Source organism: Lactuca virosa, chromosome 5 (assembly GCF_052849685.1).
Source record: "Lactuca virosa cultivar CGN04683 chromosome 5, Lactuca_virosa_CGN04683_v6, whole genome shotgun sequence".
Lineage (NCBI taxonomy): Eukaryota > Viridiplantae > Streptophyta > Magnoliopsida > Asterales > Asteraceae > Lactuca > Lactuca virosa.
The window spans coordinates 438,201,553-438,223,592 of NC_136430.1; the positions used below are offsets into that span (position 1 = coordinate 438,201,553).

Genomic DNA, 22,040 nt, shown 5'->3' on the forward strand with positions numbered 1-22,040 from the left:
AAAAAGGAAAAAAAAAATCAAAAAACTCATTGAAACGTTAGTCTGAATAATTAAAAAAAAAACTAGTTTATAAACTATTTTTAGTTAAAAAATGATAACCTAATAAGTTTGAAAAATAATATAGATTATAAGCTAGCTTGCTAGTGAGCTTCAAAACCATAATAATTTTAACATAAATTTTCACATCCTATAATAGAAAATACCTAACTTTTTTTCATTTCGTATTCCATCAAATAGATATGTCTTTTTTTTCACATAATAAAAACGATATTAGTAATATTAATTTGAAGCAAAATACTTTTATTTTTTATTATTCCTAATTATTTTACTTATATATTTAACGATTTTTTTGAATTATATTATATATCATGCTAAATGTGAGCCAATCCAAAATTATCCAAAGCTAATTTGAGTGTAGTTATTAGCCACTAACGGGACGGATCTAACATCGTTATCTGTTATAAAATCCATGGGCCAAGCTAAAAAATTTAAAGACCAGTTCACGGCCCAACACCAATCCTAAAGGACCCTAGGGTTTTTGCTATATGAACGCCTTCATACGTTTCTTTCTGCTGCCTCCGTAATCTCTAACCCGCCTCCTGCGAAGCTGATCGAGGGTTAGCCATGGTAATGCTCTCAATACATCTTCTTGTTCTAAATCAATGTTGTTTACTGAATCAGTGATGATTTGCTCATATGAAATGGCGTTCTATTTTGGGTTTTATTTGTTGACATTGGTGATGTTAAGTTAGCTCGAATTGGTTTTAGTTATCAGTCTTTGGATTTTAGGTTTGAGCATAGGTTGTTAGTTCTTTTCACCGTGTGTTTAATCTTCTATACATGACGCATGTGTTTTTTGAGGTATTCGGTTGTGTGCTGTTGATATTATTCAGGTAGATTCTTCTCCTTTTGTACAATATAAACGCTTAAATTGAAACTAGCCTTCATAAAATCAAGGGTTTTTCGGTTGTGATATATAGCTTTACGCGTGTTTAAGAGTTTTGTTGTCAGCTTTAGATTTCATGATACTGAAAAAACTTTATTTGGTATATCATCGTTGCTCATTTTTCTATAGCAGTTACTTGGCTAGATCTGCAAGAGGTTTAAAATATTTTTTAGCTAATCTGTTAGCTAACTTTTTCAACATTTGCTATTATTTCCCAAGGTTTTTGTCAAGTCACAAAAGTCTCGTTCCTACTTCAAGAGGTTTCAAGTCAAGTTTAAGAGAAGGAGAGGTATGAATTTCAATGCAATTTGTTGTTGTTTATATTATGTAATCTGTTCATTGTTTTAACTCTGATGTTTTGTCATACTTGTTGACCCTATTTTAAACTAATTTTAATCTATTGATGCAGAGGGAAAGACCGATTACCGTGCTAGAATCCGTCTCATAAATCAGGACAAGAACAAGTACAACACCCCAAAATATAGATATGTTGTGCGATTTGTATCCTTTTCAGTATATTACAGCCTTTGTTTATGCTTCAAAGAATCTGAATTTCATTCACAGTTGAAAATCCAATGATTAAAATATATGTTATTCTTAACAATGCTATTAGACTAACAAGGATATAACTGCACAAGTTATATCCGCAAGCATTGCTGGTGATATGATTCTTGCATCAGCTTATGCTCATGAGCTTCCCCATTATGGACTCAAAGTTGGGCTAACAAACTATGCTGCAGGTTTACCTTTTTCTATTGTAAATTTTGTCTAGTTTCATATGTATCTCATATTTTATAAAAGTTGTCTCACTTATTCTTCACAATATTTTTATATAGCTTATTGCACTGGGCTTCTTTTGGCTCGCCGGGTTTTGAAAAAGCTTGAAATGGATGAAGAATACCAGGGTAACATTGAGGTATGTAATCAGCATTGACACCATTTCTTTAATTTTTTTTATTGATATTTATATAATTTGAATAAGTTGTGATAAATGACCATAATTTCAGGCTACTGGTGAAGATTTTTCAGTTGAGCCTGCAGAAAGCAGGAGGCCATTCAGGGCTCTTTTGGATGTTGGTCTTCTCAGGACAACAACTGGAAACCGTGTGTTTGGTGCTCTTAAGGTATTATTTAATTACTTTTCAGCTTGTTTTTATTTTGTAATGATTGAAATACCGAAAATTAAATGTTTTATTTTAAATATGTTTCAGGGAGCTCTTGATGGTGGACTTGACATTCCCCACAGTGAAAAGAGGTTTGCTGGCTTCAACAAAGATGGCAAATCCCTTGATGCTGATGTTCATCGCAAGTACATCTATGGAGGACATGTTGCATCTTACATGAATGTGAGTTCATTTTATAACATCTCTCATAAAAGTCCTTTTCTATTATTCGTCTATTAATTTGACAAATTTTCTACTTTGTAATCTATGTAGACTTTAATTGAAGATGAACCAGAAAAGTATCAGACTCACTTCTCTGAATATATTAAGGCTGGAGTTGAGCCAGATAACATTGAGGAGCTTTACAAAAAGGTTCATGCTGCCATTCGTGCGGACCCCACACCCAAGAAAATTGCAAAGCAGCCACCTAAGGAACACAAGAGGTAATATTTTATAACTTATTGTATAATCTGTGTGATTTTTGGATTGGAAAAAATTGTTATCTAATTGGGTTTTTTTTTGTTGTTTGTTTGATTGTGTAGATACAACCTGAAGAAGCTAACTTATAATGAGAGGAAGCAGAAGCTTATTGAGAGGTTGAATGCTTTGAATGCTGCTGCGGGGGCTAATGATGAGGATGACGAGGAAGAGGATGACGAGTGAAAGAGTTTGAATTTTGATGTTTAATTTGTTTTGTTTAGATTAAGATACAAGAAGTATGTTTAGCAGCATTTTGAGGAATGTTGAACTTGTTTTTGTTGCTTTTCAAATGGTGGTAGTATTTTTGTTTTAGAGACATCAAGTATGTTTTTTGTTGTGTTCTTTATATCCGTCTTTTGTTGGCTTCTATTTTTTTTTATCATTTTATATCCATTATTATAACGTGTTTGTTCTTCTCTTTTTTTAAAACAAAATTTTTTGCTGATGTCATTGACGAATAAACATTATGTAGTTTTTGTATAAAAGACTTCTCAAAACATAACTAAAGGTCTAAAGCACACATAAACGTAATAAAAACATCCACAAACTTTCTGCTGATTATGTGGGTCGGAGTAGATGTTTTTAATGTTTTTTATTGGTTTAATCGGGTAATAAGTTTATCTGAACTGGACCCATTAAATTCAATGTTTTAAAAACCGGTTTGAACCCGCCGGTCGAACCGGGAACCGAGGGAGGAAACGGTTCAACTATCACCGGTTTTATGTTGATTTATGAACCGAATTGAACCGGTCGGTTTTTAAAAAACCTGGTTGAACCGGTCAAAATAAACCGGTTAAACCAAATAAAAATACGTGGAAAAGAACCATTTGCATAATAAATTTTGTTGATTTTTTTCAAATCTATTTAGTTTTTTCTAAATAAAAACATATGGTAAATGTTATGAAGTTTTTTTGATGTGTTTGTATTCATCTAAAATTATATTTTGTTTCGGTATTATACTTTATTTTCTTTTTGACGTATATGGATTGATGTAAAACATTAAAACTTATGGTTATGTGTTATTTTAATGTATTTGGATTGATATACAACTTATTTTATATGTATTTTTAATGTTTGAATTTGTAAACGTCAAATTCATGATTTATATATGTATGATTGTATGTATGTATAGAAAAATCGGGAAAAGTATGAAAATTATAAAAACCGGTTAACCCGACGGTCGAACCGGTTAAAACGGTTGAACCGAGAACCGGTCACCATACCGATTCAACTAAAAAACCGGTTTTTAAAACATTGAATTAAATTTAACATCCAGTTCAGTTAAATTTACGAAATATAACGTGTTTGTTCTTCTCTGTTGGTTATAAACATTTTAAAAAAAGTTTTAAAATGTTTGAAAAGTTGTCATAAAAAAACTTTCTAAAAAAGGTTAAATTTGTTTATAAAAAGTTTAAAAAAATGTTAAAAAAAAATTAAAAAGCCAGTACAAGAAGTATTTTGTTTATAACAAAAAGGTTATAAAAATTATAAAAATAATAATTTATAAGAGCATCTCTGATGAATAAGTCTTTATAAAGACTTATTTTATTTGCCAACTAGATTTTCCAAAAACAAATTGATAATAAAAAAAAAGTTAAAAAAAGATTTTACTCGAATGCATATAAATTTGTATAAACTTTTTCTCTTAATAATGACTTATTTTATTTGCCAACTAGATTTTCCAAAAGCAAATTGATAAAAAAAAAAAGTTAAAAAAAGCTTTACTCAAATGTATATAAATTTGTATAATTTTTTTTATCTATTAATAATGACTTATAGAATAAAAAAACTTTTGTGTAAATTTTCTTTTGCTAGAAGATTATAATTCTTTAAATAACGTATCAAAAGATAAAAAGTTGCATTTGAGATTACTCCAAAATTATAAAATTATAAATAAACTATTGTTACTAATTGTAAAAACCAAAAAAATAAAAGTTTGTTTCTATTTTATATGACTGGCAACTTGAAGGGCAGTAGGTTAAGCCTATAAACTAACTAATTCCAAAAATAACCATGATTTTCGAAAGACCATTTTTTGGTCATATTTGAACATGCATAATTTTTTCATAGAAATTCCTGACCTGAATTTTTTTGTTATTTATTTGTAGGAATAGCTATACATGGACGTATGACACTCCAAATTTATATGTCTATAACTTATACTTTTTTAGTTCTAAGGGAGATTATTCAACAAAAAATATGAAAAAGGGGCCAATTTTGAACCTTCTTAACTTTCGTATACGAACTCCATTTAGAAAAAAGTTGTCTTCTTTGTAACAAAGGTTATCCATGGGCATATTACACACAATATCGTGAACTCATATTTTTTTAGCTCCAAAAAAGGTACTCGATAATTTTTAATGCTTTTCAAGAATCACCACTATCATGGTTTGTCAATTCATATAAACTTCAAAGAAAAGTCTTTTTGACACTTTGATTACGAACTCCAGATAATTATTATAATTTTTTATTTCAACAAGTGTTAAATGCTTTATCCGAATTTTCAGTTTTTTTCTATATAATTATAAGTACAAAGCTAATAGCATTTATTAAAGACACACCTAATATCCCGTCTACCACTATTATCAAACCTCAATATAGATAACATAAAACTATAATAATTTCATATCATTGTATCACACCTCATTTGTAGATTTTATTTTCGCATAATAGTAAGAAAACTTCATATGTATCATAAAACTATAATAATTTCATATCATTGTATCACACCTCATTTGTAGATTGTATTTTCTCATAATAGTAAGAAAACTTTGTATGTATCTAGAATTGTAACATCCCAAAAAACAAAGATAAACTAAATCATTCCATTAAACCGGAATATTTGTAAAGGTTCCAAGATATTTAAAATAACAATAAATGAGTTTAGGCTATACGAAACGTAGTCTATACTTTTAATTGGTTTAAAATTTATAAATAAACATGTTTATAGAAATAAAGGGAAAATAAATAAAAAGGGGTTATTTATCAATATTTCCAAGTAATGGAAAATAAAGAAAATACATTTTTGTATATTCGTAAAATTTTTGGAATTAATATAAAAAGATAAAATAGATATAAAAAGAAGATAATTATTGGTCTTCGTCATTTGTTTGGTCCCTTGTGTCAATGTTGTCAAGACCAAGATCATATATATGTGATCGTTTTATGTTTTGCAAGATTGTGATCGTAAAATTCTACCAAAAACATTTTAAAACATAAAAAAACACATTTTGCCCATTAGTTAACCAATCAATTAACAATAAATAGTTGAAAACATGAAAAATACATCTCCAATACATCATTTAACAATAAGTGGTTCAAAAATTATTTTCTTGGGTTCATATCTGATCCTACAATCCTACTCCGAGTTTACTAAATACGACTCGCATATGATCGATATCAATTACCTAGGTAAGATTGTAAAAACATATGATCATACAATCAAGATTGCAATTTTAACAACCATGCCTTGTGTTGTCGGTGAAAGAAGCATGAGGAAGGCGCTAATATGAAATTCAACCCGATAATGAGACGATGAAACATTACCTTCAGTTATTGAGTCTGATTTCGAAAACAAAATTTATTTTAAGGAAGGTGGAGTTGTAATACCTGTGTTTTCGACAATAATTGTCCCGGTATATTTTATTACATTAGTTATCGATTATTAAATTTAAATATGTCGTAAAATAATATCCTATTATATATCTAATAATACTTCGTGTTTGGTTATTGATTTGTAATTTATTGACATATATTTTATAAGCTATATGTTATATAATTTTGACAGAGGTATACATAGCTGCAAGTAATATATTGCATGCATTTAACCAACTATATCAACTATATGTATATTTATGAATATAATCAACTATTCAACTAAGTACATTTAACCAACCTGATTCGACTTCAGTTGACATCTTCTTGGAACATATTCTTCGTTGTATAGGTGTTGCTAGATGACGTTGAATGAAAGGATACTTCTTTGAAGCGTGCGTCGTGTGTATGTAATTAGTTAGCGCAAATTAATGAATTTCGTATCCTCCAGGTACGTGATCAGCAAAAGGGTTAGGATAGTTGGGGACATTATGGTCAATCCAAGTCAAGGCAAAAGGGTTTTAAGTATTGAAGGGCAAATTGGTCAATTAACATTATGTTTTTAAATTAAAATGATTATAAAATATGAAAATTGATTAAAAGATTTTTAAAAAAAAATTAAATAATAAATTTGGGCATATATGATATTTTAAAGGTTAAGAAGGGTATATATGATATTTAGATTTAATGTCGGGTAAATATGATATTTTACAGCTTAATAAGGGCATATACGAAATTTTCCCAAGAGAAAAAATGTATTAATAACAGCATAAGCACACGTGTTTCAACACGTGTGAGTAGAAGAAGTATTGGTCAATATTAGCACCTAGTCTACAGCTTGTAATTAGAAATCAGTCGTATTTTATTCTATAAATTCCTTCATGTACTCAATTGTAAACTAACAATCAATACATATGAACTACTTTTGTACTCTTTGTGTCTTTATGGTATCCAAAGCCTATTTTTTTCTCTTCTCCATCGATGGCCAACAATTAGCATAGCCAACATATTGCAACCGGTTCCTCCTTCCAAACTCGAGACTGAAAACTACTATCTCTGGTGTTCCACCATAATTTATGCCCTAGAAACCTTTAACCTGGAGTCCTTTATCCTCGATCCAAAACCCTCCACCGAAACTCGAAATGTATCTCCTCCCACTGTTCCCCCAACCACAAAAATCAACCCAAATTTTCAATTATGGGAGAAACGAGACCATTATGTACTTCTTTGGCTAAAATCAACCCAATGTTTGTGAATCATGTCAACTTGGTAAGAGCCATCGATTTCCCCTTCCTACTTCACATGTAGCTTCTAAAAGGCCTTTTGATTTAGTTTTTCGGATGTTTGGAGACCATCCCTTTATTTTTCAGTCAATGGAAATTGATACTTTGTTTTGTTTATTGATGATTACACAAAGTTTGTTTTGATTTACTTTATGTCCCAAAAATCTCAAGTGTTTTCATTATTCTTGCAATTTCATCAAATGGTTAAAACTCAATTTTAAGCCAATATCAAAAGCTTACAATCTGATTAGGGAGGAGATTATCGTAACATTTCTACTTATCTCACCCAACATGGTATTTCTCATTGTGTCTCGTGTCCATATACACAAGAACAAAATGGCGATGTTGAGTGACGAGACCGTGTGATTGTTGAAAAATGCCTTACTTTACCCGCACACTCTTCTTATCCCCACACTTTATGGGAACATGCATTCAAAAATGCCATATATCTCCATAATCGTACTATTTCCCCTGTCCTTCGCTATCAAAAACTTTGTTCTAAGATCCCAGATTATGGCTTTCTTAAGACATTTGGATGCTTATGTTATCCATTTCTTAGACCTTACAACCATCATAAAATTGACTTTAGGTCAGTATCATGTGTATTCATTGGCTACACTACTTCTCATAACGGCTACTTATGCTACCATCAACCTTCCTCACTCATATATATTGCTCGTCATGTAGTCTTTAATGAAGAAATATTTCCATACTATGCCACACCATTTCCTAATTCGTCATCACCCGATCCTACTCCTACTACTTCCAACATTTTACAAAATACTATAGACCTATCCACTCATCCCTCACCATCTCCTCCGCACACACCACTTTCACCTTCCCCTACACCTACATTATCATCCGACTCCACCTCCGTTTCTCCCTTTCCTGGTCCCACATACCATAATTCTACTATTAGCTCACATGCCAAGCAAAACCCTTCACCACTCACTATCGTCCGCCTGACAATAATCAGCATCCCTTGATTACACGAGCTTGTACAAATGAAGGTTTGTATAGATCAGATTCACTTCAAGTATAAATACGAAAGTAAAACTTAATCTAAGAAAATAAAGAACATAAATTAAATGTGAGATTTCTCCAAATTGTTCTTTCACCAAGAAAGGGTTTTGTCTTCACCAAGAAGACGGGTTGTCACAAAGACGATTACAACACCAAGCCGTGTTTACCACATTAGGGTTTACCCTAATGTAATATATATACTAATCTATACATATCAATCTCATGATTAAAGGGATTGCATCTAATCTATACTAAGAACCGATCTTATCACAAAGATATCGGATCTGTGATCTATTCTATACTTATCTATATCATTACCTAATATACAAAACATTACACTGAATAGCTACGTTATGCGCTGAAGCTGATAAGCTTGATACGTTGGCGCTGGTTATAGAGTACACGTTGACGCTGACAAATAGTGTAGAGTGTTTGACTCATCAGATCATAAGGTGTGACCTTACCATCTCCCCCTATCTGATGATGTCAAAACTAATCCTCTTCTTCAGAGTCATCGGAAGAGCCATTGTAAAACTTGTCAGCTTCTTTCAAGATCTCAGGCTTGACCCATCTAAATTGATCAATTTTAAGTTCATCCAGTCTTCTACTAAGCTCCAAATATATCAACACCCGATATCATCTTTCTAGTTCATAGTGACCAAGTCCTTCCAAGCAAAGATGAAACAAATGTTCAGTGGGAGCAGAAGAAAGATCATCAGTGCGTTGAAAGCACATTTAATTCTGACTGTCAAGATAAAATATCCCATGCTCTGGTTCTGGAATGAACATATATTGGACTGGTTCAACACCCGCTGGTAATTCATTGTTGATATATCGAGTTCCATAAAGAAGAAGAAAATTGGTTTTCTTTGACTGTCTGGGAGCACCTATTCTTCTTGAGGATGACGGTCTAAATGGACCAGCTGATGGTACAAGGTCCAACTTCTTGACTTTGTTGAGAAGTTGCTTCTGACATCCCAGAATTTAGGGCAAAACTTATAACCAGCCAATTCACCGTGAATCTCGTGATAATCTGACCCATTTATTTTTAGTGCTTCTAAAGTAAAATAAATAAGCTTATTTCAATTATTATATGATGTCAGATGATACCTTGCTTCCAAATGTGTAAACTGTCAACCGAATCAAACCGTTTAAACGGCAACGCTAATTAATGCATCTGAAAACTGAAATTTCATATTAAACAGTTTTGAAAAAAGCAAATATTAAAATATTATAGTACATGTTCCCCTGTTTCGAGAACGTTTTTAGACTCATACTATGATATATTATTTAATTCTATACTCGAAATATTTTTAGCAAAAATATTTACAAAAGTCGCGAAAACGGACACCGCGAGTCGTTTAGACACAAAACTTCAAACGTAATTTCCCGGAGTTCCGTAACTCCAAAAATTATATGTTTGATTGAAAAAGTATTAACAAACTTAGTCCCATTTGATTTATTTAAATTAGTCAATGAACCCTATGCTTTGGTTAAATTACCAAACATCCCTCCACATATTAATTTATGTTAAAGTTTCATAGGAAACTAAATAACTTTCGACGATTCGTTATCAAAGCGACACTTCTCAGTTTCTCGCGTCAAATACTCGAAACAAATCATCCACCACACGTTAAGGTGAGTGTTACGACCCTACTTTTACATATTTTCGGGAGGGGGGTGGATACATGTTCTACTTGTGTGTGTATATATATATATATATATATATATATATATATATATATATATATATATGTTCCTAAATATTTTGTTTATACAAACAACATCATCATTTTTATGCAATATAAGTCATACAAAAGTATTATTTACTACTCTACTGCCTACGGTACGGGGAATCTGGTTTGAAGGGCCGCATAGAGTTGTTAGATTTCAGAACGACTTAAATGCTAAAATGGTCATGCCCTTCGGTGTTTCATGTCTGACCCTCGTTTGTACATGGTAGTACGTGTACTAAGTAATATTTATCATACAAAATACACATGATTTATCATTATTTTGTGTAAACACGTTTCTAGCTTGTGAAATATTAGTTTAAATACTTATACGATATAAGTAAACAAAATTGTTTTAAACATCAATATTTACATATGTTATGTTGTTAAAATAATACAGCTAATAAAAAATAACAAATACATTATGACTACAAATGTGCTATGACTGTATAGACGGTTATCAACTTGGTAGTTTCAATGTATCTCATACATACACAAAAATATATAGGTTTATATATATATATATATATATATATATATATATATATATATATATATATACAAGTTATAGAACTTGTATCTTAGACTCGTACATGTGCTTGTGTACACTACCCTAGGATTATCAACTGTTTAAACAAGTATCGTAAACTTTTACGTTTACGCTTATCAAATATACTTGTTGTTTATCCGTATCTGCGGTTGCTAACCTTGGCAGATAACTTTTTCCGTATATTCGTATGCTTGTTTATCCGTTATCCGTACAACTTTGTGACTATAAACTTTGACTAGACTTCATTATCTAGAAACCGCAGTTTATATTTCTATCTTTATCAAAAATTTCCAAACACAGTTTTACTCACAACAAATGCAATACTTTTTAGATTATATTAAAAGTATCATTATTTTAGAAAACCTATCACACTCACCAACCTTTGTGTTGACCCTCAAATTTACATGTATTCTCAGGAGATCATTAGACATGCGTTCAGACAGAAGATTGGTCATGGATTACAAACGACCTAGTTATCTAGTTTTTGTTATCTGCTTACCTGTTTAGGGAAACTACTGTACTATTATTATATTTAAGAACCATGTATTCAAACTTAATTATGGAATACAAATGCTATTTTGTTTATTGTTGTACTTGTGCTATATATTTGGTTTATCCGTGATCCATGAACTTAGTCGCACTCCCGGTATGTTCCACCTTGGCCGGGGGTGTGACATTGTTGAATTGACAACTTCACTTCCTGAGCATGAATACCTTTTTGTTTGTCGATAACTTCTTGAATTTGCATCCACTCGTAGCCAAATTTGACTAGCTCATGAGTATAAACAACTTCAGTGTATTCATATTCTATTTTCTTTCTAACTAAGTGAAACTTCAGGGACTTGTTTCTTGGTTTGGTGCATCTCACTTTGATAATAAGATCAAGCTTTGACCTACAAGTAAGAACATCACCAAACTTCTTCCTATCAACCCGGTCATTCAGGTCTGAAACAATGTGTTGCTTCTCCACATTATTATTGAATATTTTCTTGACCTGATTATCATTGCTTTGAACATTAGCACTCTCATCAGCGGAAGCAAGAGTGTGAGAAAGATTGGCAGACAGACATTCTTCTTTTCTTGCTTGTTTCTTTTGTCGAATAGCAACATTAGATTCAAACATGATTTCTCTAACTTCCTCAGTGGGTAACCTCCGTTTCTGCTAATTCATTTAGATCAAAAATGAGTTTGCTTTTCTTTTTATGAGGAGATGTTGAAGGATCACCAACAGCAGCAGTAGAAGAGCTTCCAGCTTCAGCATCATGAGCTCCCCCTGAGAAGGAAGCCTTCCTCTTTTGAGGATTGAGCTGATCATTTTCAGAGTCAATGTCACTATCAGTTCCTTGAGGAACCTTTTGAGAAATCTCCCCCTCAAAGTAAGATCCAGGGTAGACAACATTTAAGGGAACACCAGGAACAACAACTTGTGGCATGAAACCAAGATCAAGAAACCCTTCAAAGTCATCAGTCTTTTATTGGTCACCAGTGTCTAGAATGGACTGATCAGTTGTAGCATCAGCGTCTGGAATATCAGCAACAACAATATGCTTTTGAGGATCAACTTCAGCTTCAACCCTTCCAGTCATCTCAAGCTGAGATGGAGCTGGTACAATCATCACCTGTATTTGTATTGGCTGAGGATCCCCTTGATTTTTCTCCCCCTTTTTGGCAGCATCAGATTGGGGAGGATAGTTAGGAGGAGGAGAAGGATTTCTTGGAGGAGGATGAGATGGTGGAGGAAGATTTGTTGATGGAGACGGAGGTAGAGGAGGACTATCATTTGGAGAGTTTGGTGGAGTGTCATCAACAACCATATCATCATCATCATCATCACCCAAAGTCATAAGTCGCTTCATTGTAGCCACATCTCTTTCAACTTTACTCAATCTTTTATCTAATGATTGAGTAATCTGCGCATTTAGAGAAAGTTTGGAAAGCACAGTAGTTTGAAAGTTAGTGTTGGATTCTTCTTGATTATCCTAATGAAAGGCAGCATCCATGATAGGAGTTGGCGTAGAACGAACAGTCTCAGCTTGAGGAGAAAGAGGCGCTAACTTATCTTGGATCATTGGTTCGACAGTTTCCACAATAGGAGCGGTTAACCCACGTTGTGCAGCATCATCGGCAGAGGAAGAGTATGAAGTGGTAGTTGAAAAACGAATGTGATTGCTCATCCTTAGAGGAGAATTCATTCCATGCGCAAAGTCTTCTCCCATATCAGCGGTTGATTCTTCTTCATCATTATCAATGTCTTCTTCCTCATCAGCCCCTTCCTTATTACCAGCTTCTGGATCATTATCATTCTCATCATCATCCTCATTATTCTCTTCTTCATTACCAACATCATCATTATCACCATCATCCTCTTTAGAGTCTGAGGATTCAACCACATAGCGTTTTTCAATCCACTTTTGTATCCTCGCAGTAATAGGAAAGTCACCCTGAGATGGAGCAGCAATAATAATCTTTGAGGAAAGGCCAGTAATGCAGTCAACCATTTGATCAAGAATAAGTTGAGCAAAATCCTGTCTTTTGTTGTAAAAAATAGAGTATAAGATCCTTTGCTCAAATAGATTCAATTGAACCAAACTTCCAATCTTATGACCAAGACATTTTCCAATCACACCTGTTAAATACTTCCATCCTACATTAAAACATTGACGAAGAGTGTTCTTGTATGGATCACGAGTGAGGCCCTAAAGTTTGAAATTATACCCTAAATTTTCACGAACAGATTTGCAACTTTCTTCAGAAGGAGTTTCAGAGTATCTTTCAAATTGAGGAAGACGAAGAGCAGTTCAAAGGGATTCCACATCAATAGTAACCATGTATTGACTATCTCCAATGGTTCCAGTGATGGTTCGAGCAACAATGTCAACAAAGCATGTATAGTAAAACTCACATACTTATTTAAGGTAGAAAGGGTCCGGGAAGTCGCAGAATGCATATCGAAGAGAACCGCTCTTGACATAGTTGACAAAATCTTCGATTCCTGAGTTCGTGAACTGCTTTGGGATTTCATCCGAGAACGCCACATTGGTCGATTGAATGATGATGGTAGAGTCAGGAGCATAAGGACCTTTGATGATGTTAGCGTTGGGGGCAAACCCGTACAAGGGCTTTGACATGGTGAAAGCTGTGAGGAAGATGATGATTTGGAGTCTTTTTGAGATAGAGAGAGCTTAATTGCTTGAATTGCTTGTAAAAGTGACCTAGGATGAAGAATTGTCAATATATACCCAAAAAGTGTTTTCCTTTTTACGTAAACATGAGTGAAGATATATGCGCTGTAAAAATATCGTATCCCAAGATAATGGTGGATCTTTTTAGACGCTATCCAAAAAGTTATCGTTGAGACAAGGAAGTTACATAAGTGAGACAGGTCACCAGCGACAATGAGCATCAGCTTAAGCGATCAGCGAGTAAGTTGATGATGATAATCTAGTTGGTTTGTGACGTCTCCTGATAGTGTGGATTAAAACTACCATTCATCGACATAGTATTTGCTAGATCTCATCAGCGTGTGGTTTCATACGCTTAATCATAAATCACTTTTATTAGAAGAAAAATTGCAAGAGTGGATAGGTGCGTGTAATATATCACAAACAATGATATACACATCGGCACATATTTGTTAAGCTCTCTTCAGCGTATGGTACATTACGCTGAATCATAAAATTTTAAAGACTAATATAAGGGAAAGAATGGATTAGTGTGTGTGATAGCCTACGGTACATAGTCTAACCATCGGCACAAACTTTCGAAATTTTATCAGTGTGTGGCTTTACACAGTGAATCATCAAGTTCTATATTAGAATACTTGTGGAAAGAATGGATTTTTTTTAGTCATGCTGAGGTGAAATCAGTTTGAATCATTAACAATTTAACTTATCAACAAGAAGTGGTTTAAACTTTCGTATCATAGAGTAAGTTGCAATCTAGAATCAAAGATTCACCATTAACTCATAAAGGTACCATGTCATACCTCAGACTAGGATGCCAGGGAAATGAACAACCATTTGTCATTTAAGGACCATACAAGTATCTCTTACGCTGATGACTATGTAGTCGGGGTAAGCCATTGGGTTTGGCTCAATGTTTCAGCAGAACATGAGACTTGATGCATACGGAAAGCATGCTTCCAAGGACAAGGACAGGTAAAGGTGATTGAATAAAATATAAACATCCTAGCCTTTTTATCAATTTTTTATTTAGACCAGGCAATCTCATTTAGAAAGTTTAGACAGTGCTAGACAGTTAGCGTGAGGGGGTGACTCAATGTTCTCAGCAGATGGTCTCGCTGATGAGAAACTTAGAGAGATTTTGTCACATACAACAACATGCTTCTAGGGACGATGATGTGTCAAGAGTTGCTTACTAGGCTTAGAAAAGCCACCGTTAGATCCTTTAAAAATTGGTACAAAATAAGAATATAAGAATACAAACAAAAGAGTTAGTCAAACAAGAAAATATTCCTAAAAGCAAAAGATGTGCAACCTTTTCAGAAAGATGATAAAGACTCGTTCCATCAAATCTTTAGAATTGAATGGTCATTAATGTACTTCCATTTTCCAAGATATCTACCCCTTGAATTTTTTTTGGCTATAAAAGAGAACAAACAAGATCAACCATGTCATACAAAGAAACAAATTTCATAGTAAACAAAGAGAAAGAATGCCTTTATTCATTGAGATTCTGCAAATTGATTCCAAGCTTTATGTTCACCAAGAACAAAAGAAGAACATGAACCAATATTTGTAACCAACGAGTTTGAGGGATCCAATCTTTGTAACATTCGAGTTATGAGAGTCACCAAGACAATACTCGAAGGTTCCATTCATTGTGATCCATGAAGGAAGAGAAGGTGGGATCACTGTCTTGTTGAAGACGACTTTGGATCTTTGAGGTGATGGAGTGGTAGTGGCAACGTCAACAGAAAATAGACGTGTTATGTCAGCTATCATTACTTTATCTCATCGCAAACGAAATAGGTTGTTCAAGAAAGGATAGATATGTGTCCAGAAGAACACCTGGTGACACAATTATCCCCCATTTTGTCTCATCAACATGAAGCAACATGTCAATCAGCATGCGCATCAGCATCAGTGAGAGGGCAGTTGTTGCTGAAGAAAAGATGCAGAGTCAGTGTCAACTAGCTCTTACACGGAGAGTGATGCATTCAAGAAGTGACACACTGATCTTAATCATTTAAGATCAATGTTGAAATGGAGACGGAAGGTCCAGACACATACAAAGGAAATAGAAAAACGAACATTGGCGATGTTAGTAGCAAAAATTATATGTACAGTGTATACTTCTTTGGTAAAGCAATAAAAGAAAGTTTTAATGCACAAAAATAAAAAAAAATAAAAAATAAATAAATAACTGAAAGAAAGCAACTTATGTTCAGAAGTTTAAGAATAGAAAAGCATGAAGTAAAAACAAAATAAAGTATCAATGTTTAAACCTATAAAAATCAAACCATATAAATGTCGTTGTCCCTTAGTGCAGAAAGCACGAATTTGTTTTCAGAATCAAACATTTTTCCCTGATGACGGTTGAAAAGAACTTTGTAACCAGCGTCACAAAGTTGACTGATGGAGATGAAGTTGCCTTTCAGACCCTCGATATAAAACACATCCTCCAGCTTAATCGTCCTGCATTCAAAAGTTCCAACACCTGTAACAGCTCTTCCACTATTGTCACCAAAGGTTACCATTGGATCATCCTTCTCTTCAAAATCTGTTAAGAGGGACTTGTAACCGGTCAAGTGTTTAGAACTTCCACTGTCTAGGTACCAAGTTTGTCTTAGATTTGGACTTGATCCTTTGACAACATGAGAACTATCAACGTCACATATGCCATCAGGGGAATCATTTATAAAAACCATAAGACCCTTGACATTCAACCCCTATCTTCAGAAGTCTCCTCTTCTTCTATCCATTCTTCATGATCCTCTTGTTTTGCAATGAAGGCTTTCGGAAGAGAGATGTTTTCCTTCTTTATGTGAGCCACCAACTTCTTTTATAAGACTTCATAGTTCTCAGGGCTCTGGGCTTCTTTATTCTCCTTGTAATCCCTGAAAAAATGGTCAGAGCTACCATAATTAAAGCAATTACATGAGTTTCTCTTCTCGGAAGTGGATCTCCTTGTTGAACTGCTTCCCTTGAACTGAGCTCTTCTAACCCCGTTTTCTATGCTTTCTTCATAGTGCTTGACGATAAGTGCAGTGCTGGCAATAAGCTCATCGGTGAGATCTTCATCACTCTCTTCACACTGATCTGAGTTATCTGAGTCGCTGATGTGTTTTATTGCTTCCTTTCGAGACACCAGTACAACAGACTTTTTCTTGTTTGAGTCTTTACGAAGAGCTTTGGTCTCTTCATAATTTTGCCGATTACTGAACAAAGAATTCAAATCCATGGTATCGATCTTTTCACCATTCTTGAGAACATCAACGTGATGTTCCCAACTTTTCCCAAGAGAATCAAGAAATTTCAGACCCAACTGAGATGAATGCTTGACGATTCCCAGCCTACACATATCATTAACCAAGAAGTTAAACCTATTGAAGGTTTGGGTAAGTGACTCGCCTTGTTGAGCAAAGAAACGCTCGTATCTCCGATTAAGGTTGTTGATGGCTGTGGCCTGGACTTCCACGGTGCCTTCATAAGCAACTATCGGCGTATCCATCATCTCTTGTGCTGACTCACAATTTTGAACGAGATGATACACATGGTAGGTAAGAGAATTTCTAGTAGCAGTCCTGGCTTTCACATCAATACTAAGTAGTATTTGGTCATCTTCATCATAACTCGTTTCTCGCTTTTGCTTTAGGGGGCCAATGGGAGCATTTTTTACCATGGGTTGGTACATAGGAATATGGGGGCCCTTTTCAACAATATTTTGCATCTCATAATCAATGGTTTCAAGAACCATGGCCTTTGTCTTCCACATAGTGAAATTGTGTTCATCAAAGGGAGGAATTTTGTTGAGGCCAAATGATTTGAGATTCGACATGATTACTTGAGTGTATCACAGACCTGCTCTGATACCAATTGAAGGTTTGTATTGATCGGATACAATTCAAGTATAAATACGAAAGTAAAACTTAATCTAAGAAAATAAAGAACGAAAATTAAATGACACAAAGAGTTATCCATATTGTTCTTTCACCAAGAAAGGGTTTTGTCTTCACCAAGAAGATGTGTTGTCACAAAGACGATTACGCCACCAAGCCGTGTTCACCACATTAGGGTTTACCCTAATGTAGTATATATACTAATCTATACATATCAATCCCATAATTAAAGGGATTGCATCTAATCTATACTAAGAACTGATCTTATCACAAAGATACCAGATATGTGATCTATTCTATACTTATCTAATATAAAAAAGATTACATAGAATAGCTACGCTATGCACTGACGCTGATAAGCTTAATACGATGGTGCTGGTTGTAGAGTACACGTTGACGCAGACAGATAGTGTAGAGTGTTTGACTCATCAAATCATAAGGTGTAACCTTACAACAAACTCCCTAAAACTAAAAGCTCTTTCTTCCACTATTTCCTCCCCATACTTGATTGAACCACACACTTTGAAACAATTCATTCAGTATCCATGTTGGCAAGATGAAATAGAAAATGAATATGATGCCCTTATGAGGAATAACACATGGTTGCTTATCTTTTGTCATCCCAATGTTAATCTTGTAGGTTGCAAATGGATTTTCAAGATCAAATGCAAAATCAAATGGTTGTATTGAAAGACACAAGGCACGACTACTGGCTCAAGAGTACACTCAAGAGGAGGGCATTGATTACTTCGAAACTTTCAATCCAATTGTAAAACCTACCACAATCTGATTGTTTCTATCTCTTGCTATTTCCAAAGGTTGGTGTGTGCACTAACTCGAGAACAACAATGCTTTTTTTAAATGGTGACTAACAAGAAGCTATCTACATGAAACAGCCACGTGGGTTTGAAGATCCAACCAAATCCATACATGTTTGTCGTCTTCACAAAGCCATCTACGGTCTTAAGCAAGCTCCAAGAGCTTGGTTTACTAAACATAAAACCTATCTCATCCAACAAGGATTTCGGGCATGTCAATCTGACACATCCTTGTTTGTTCATCAATCCTCATCAACCACTATTTACATTTTGGTTTATGCTGATGATTTAATAATGACAGGTACACATGACACCCTTATTTAGAAGTTCATTACTCGCCTCAATGATGTTTTTTCTCTTAAATACTTGGGCCCATTACATTTATTCCTTGGCATTCAAATCAAACAACACCCAACGGAATCACTCTCAGTCAAGCAGGTTACATCAATGACATTCTTACTCCTACTAATATGGTTGATGCAACTCTGATATCTACACTAACTGACAGTCATTCTCAGCTTATTCTTGATGGTGGCCTTTTTTCCGATCCAACCCTCTATTGTTAAGTTGTTTGCTCACAACAATATGCGACCATTACCAGACCAGACATTGCATTTGCAGTGAATCAGGTTTGTCAATACATGCACTCTCCGACTGTTCTTCATTGGCAGACTGTCAAACGAATCTTAAGGTATATCAAGGGAACTCTTCATCATTGTTTACACTTCAAACCTACATCCAACACATCTCTTCTTGCTTTCTTGGTTGGTTGTTAGATCTCTGAAAAAGACGAAAATCGATCTCAATATGGTTTTGCGATCTTCTATGGTCCAAATCTCGTCAGTTGGACCTCCCGAAAATAGATGGTAGTGGCTCAATCCATCATCAAAGTGGAATATTGTTCATTGGCGTATGCAGCTGCGGAGTTAATTTGAGTAAAACAAATGTTGGCTGACTTACACACTCTGATCATGCGTCCTTCACTATTGTTGTGTGATAATATCGGTGCCATTTTCATAACAAAAAATCTTGTGATTCGCAAAAGGTCAAACATATTGCATTAGACTTTCACTTCATCAGATAACAAATTGAAGCTAAGGGTCTTACAGTCAGTCCTATCTCTTCCGTAGATTAGTTAGCAGACATCTTTACAAAACCATTGCACAAGGATCGATTGGTTAAATTTAAAACACAAGCTTCAAGTTCGTCCTTCCTTTGAGCTTGTCGGGGGTAATAACAACATAAGCACACGTGTTTCAACACGTGTGAGTAGAAGAAGTCTTGGTCAATATTAGTACCTAGTCTACAGCTTGTAATTAGGAAGTAGTTGTATTTCATTCTATAAATTCCTTCATGTACTCAGTTGTAAATCAACAATCAATACATACGAACTACTTATGTACTCTTTGTTGGGGAGGAATATGTGTAGGGTGATGGTGGAGAACCGGATTCCTTATGGATCGTGTAAGGTCACTTTCCGAACTAATATTTTCACCATATGTTTGGGTTATAGGAAATCCACTCTAGGATAATCCAAAATGACACTTGTGTATCTAGACACATAAACACAAGCCACATTGTCAGACGAATTCTGAGTTTGTTTTTAAAGAAAAAAGGTTGAGAAGGGTTATGTTGACGACTTAAAAGAGGAGTCGTAAATATATGCATGATAGATTAGAGTTTCTATCTTCTAAATTAGTTAGGAAAATCACAAATTTAATGGCTTAATCAATGGTTTCCAAAATTGACAAGATTTATCAATCTTACCATAATCACTCATTAGAATTCGATTTTTCCATAATAAAACTAATTCAAATCTTACCACAAGTTTCCCCACGACCCCTCCCGCTGACCGGTCAACGAGACCACCGTCAGGTGCTCTGCCCCTTGGACCCCGGTAGAGGAGCTGCCCCCAGGACCCTGCAAGGGGGCACAGCCCCCTTGACTCCTGTGATTCTGCCGTACCAACTTATAATTCGATCTTATATATACATGCACTCCGCATTCACCAAACATATAATATAAAGTACAAATAATAAGATCATTGGCTCACATGTTAGTTCCAATTATCAAAAATGTTGGTGACACTAGAATCACCAACACTCTCTGTCTTTACGTATAAATAAGTAATTCAATGAGTAAATGGACCATAAAAATGATAAAATAAATTAAAATAGAATCTCGTGTATCTTGACCAAAGTGAAGGCTACAAAATAAGATTGTGTAGGTAGGCATGCATTATGCATGGATGATAAGAATTGAGAAACTTAGTTGAAGAAGAAAATAAAACGTACGACGTACGCTTTTATTTGATGTCAAGAGTACGAGATAATATATCAATAATATTAAAATGCCTAAGGTTTGGAATGAATGAATGCATTAACCGTGGATAAGAATTAGAATTAAAAAAAAAGGTTAGTGGCATAAACGTGTCGAAATATAAAATATTTAATTGTTTGTACGGTCTTTTTTTATGATACCATGAATTTGATGTAGTTATATATAGAGCATGTTATAAGGAAACAAATTACTAAAATATCTATACATATAAGCAAGAGAGAAAATTAAGGGATTTTCGATTAAACACAATAGGAATCATATTGGAAAACTATGCAGAAGGTGAAGGATATATTCATTGTATCAGGTAAGTTTATGTGCATATTTTTATATAGGATACATGACAAGATTTAAATACATACTTTGTGTTATAGCCTTGAGCTATAATTTAGTGCGTTGCTATGAATTTTTGTCTTAAAGCACATAGGATGCTAATTAATCGTTGTTGAAGTTTTGGACAAATTATGCCTTGATTAAATATTGAGTTCAAGTGGATGCATTTTCAATATGATAAATGTCTTAGACAAGATACCTCATAAATGAGGGAGATCAAAGACTATAAGGGTAATGATACTTTTGTTACAAAATAGATGTATAATATACCAAAATATGTAGAATTTGTTTCTTCCTTGTTTTAGGAGTTATTAAGATACATTCACGAGTTGGATATATTCCTTCCATCTTGGGAGTTTTATCTAGGTTAACCCGGAAACGGAGGAATTTACTATAGGGAGGCCTGTAGTTTTCAGTTCGAGTTATTGATTATCGCTTTTACGCAATGTTTCAATTTTCAGTCTTAGTATTTATTTGAGATCTCAGTTATCTGTTTTATTGAGTTTATTTGATAATCAATTTTCGGTCTCAAGATTTATTCCAGATTTTGGTTATATGTTTATTGAGTTTATATGATAATCAATCATGCTTTGAATTTTTATTATTCTTTGTATATATTGAGTAAATTTTTTATAAAAGACTTGCATTAAAGCATTAAATTTTTGTTATTTTTAACAAATTTGTTTCGAGTAAAATTTC

General features: G+C 34.0%; 1 protein-coding gene across 1 annotated transcript; it reads left to right on the forward strand.

Annotated features, from left to right (window-relative positions):
• The first annotated feature begins 504 nt into the window (after positions 1-504).
• On the forward strand, positions 505-2,935 carry LOC145113800 (large ribosomal subunit protein uL18z-like). Its single transcript, XM_079049851.1, has 9 exons — positions 505-627; positions 1,166-1,235; positions 1,356-1,447; positions 1,560-1,686; positions 1,783-1,862; positions 1,954-2,070; positions 2,158-2,292; positions 2,383-2,552; positions 2,652-2,935. The coding sequence occupies exons 1-9, from the start codon at positions 625-627 to the stop codon at positions 2,770-2,772; spliced, it is 915 nt and encodes a 304-aa protein (XP_078905977.1). The 5' UTR covers positions 505-624; the 3' UTR covers positions 2,773-2,935.
• Positions 2,936-22,040: the final 19,105 nt, after the last annotated feature.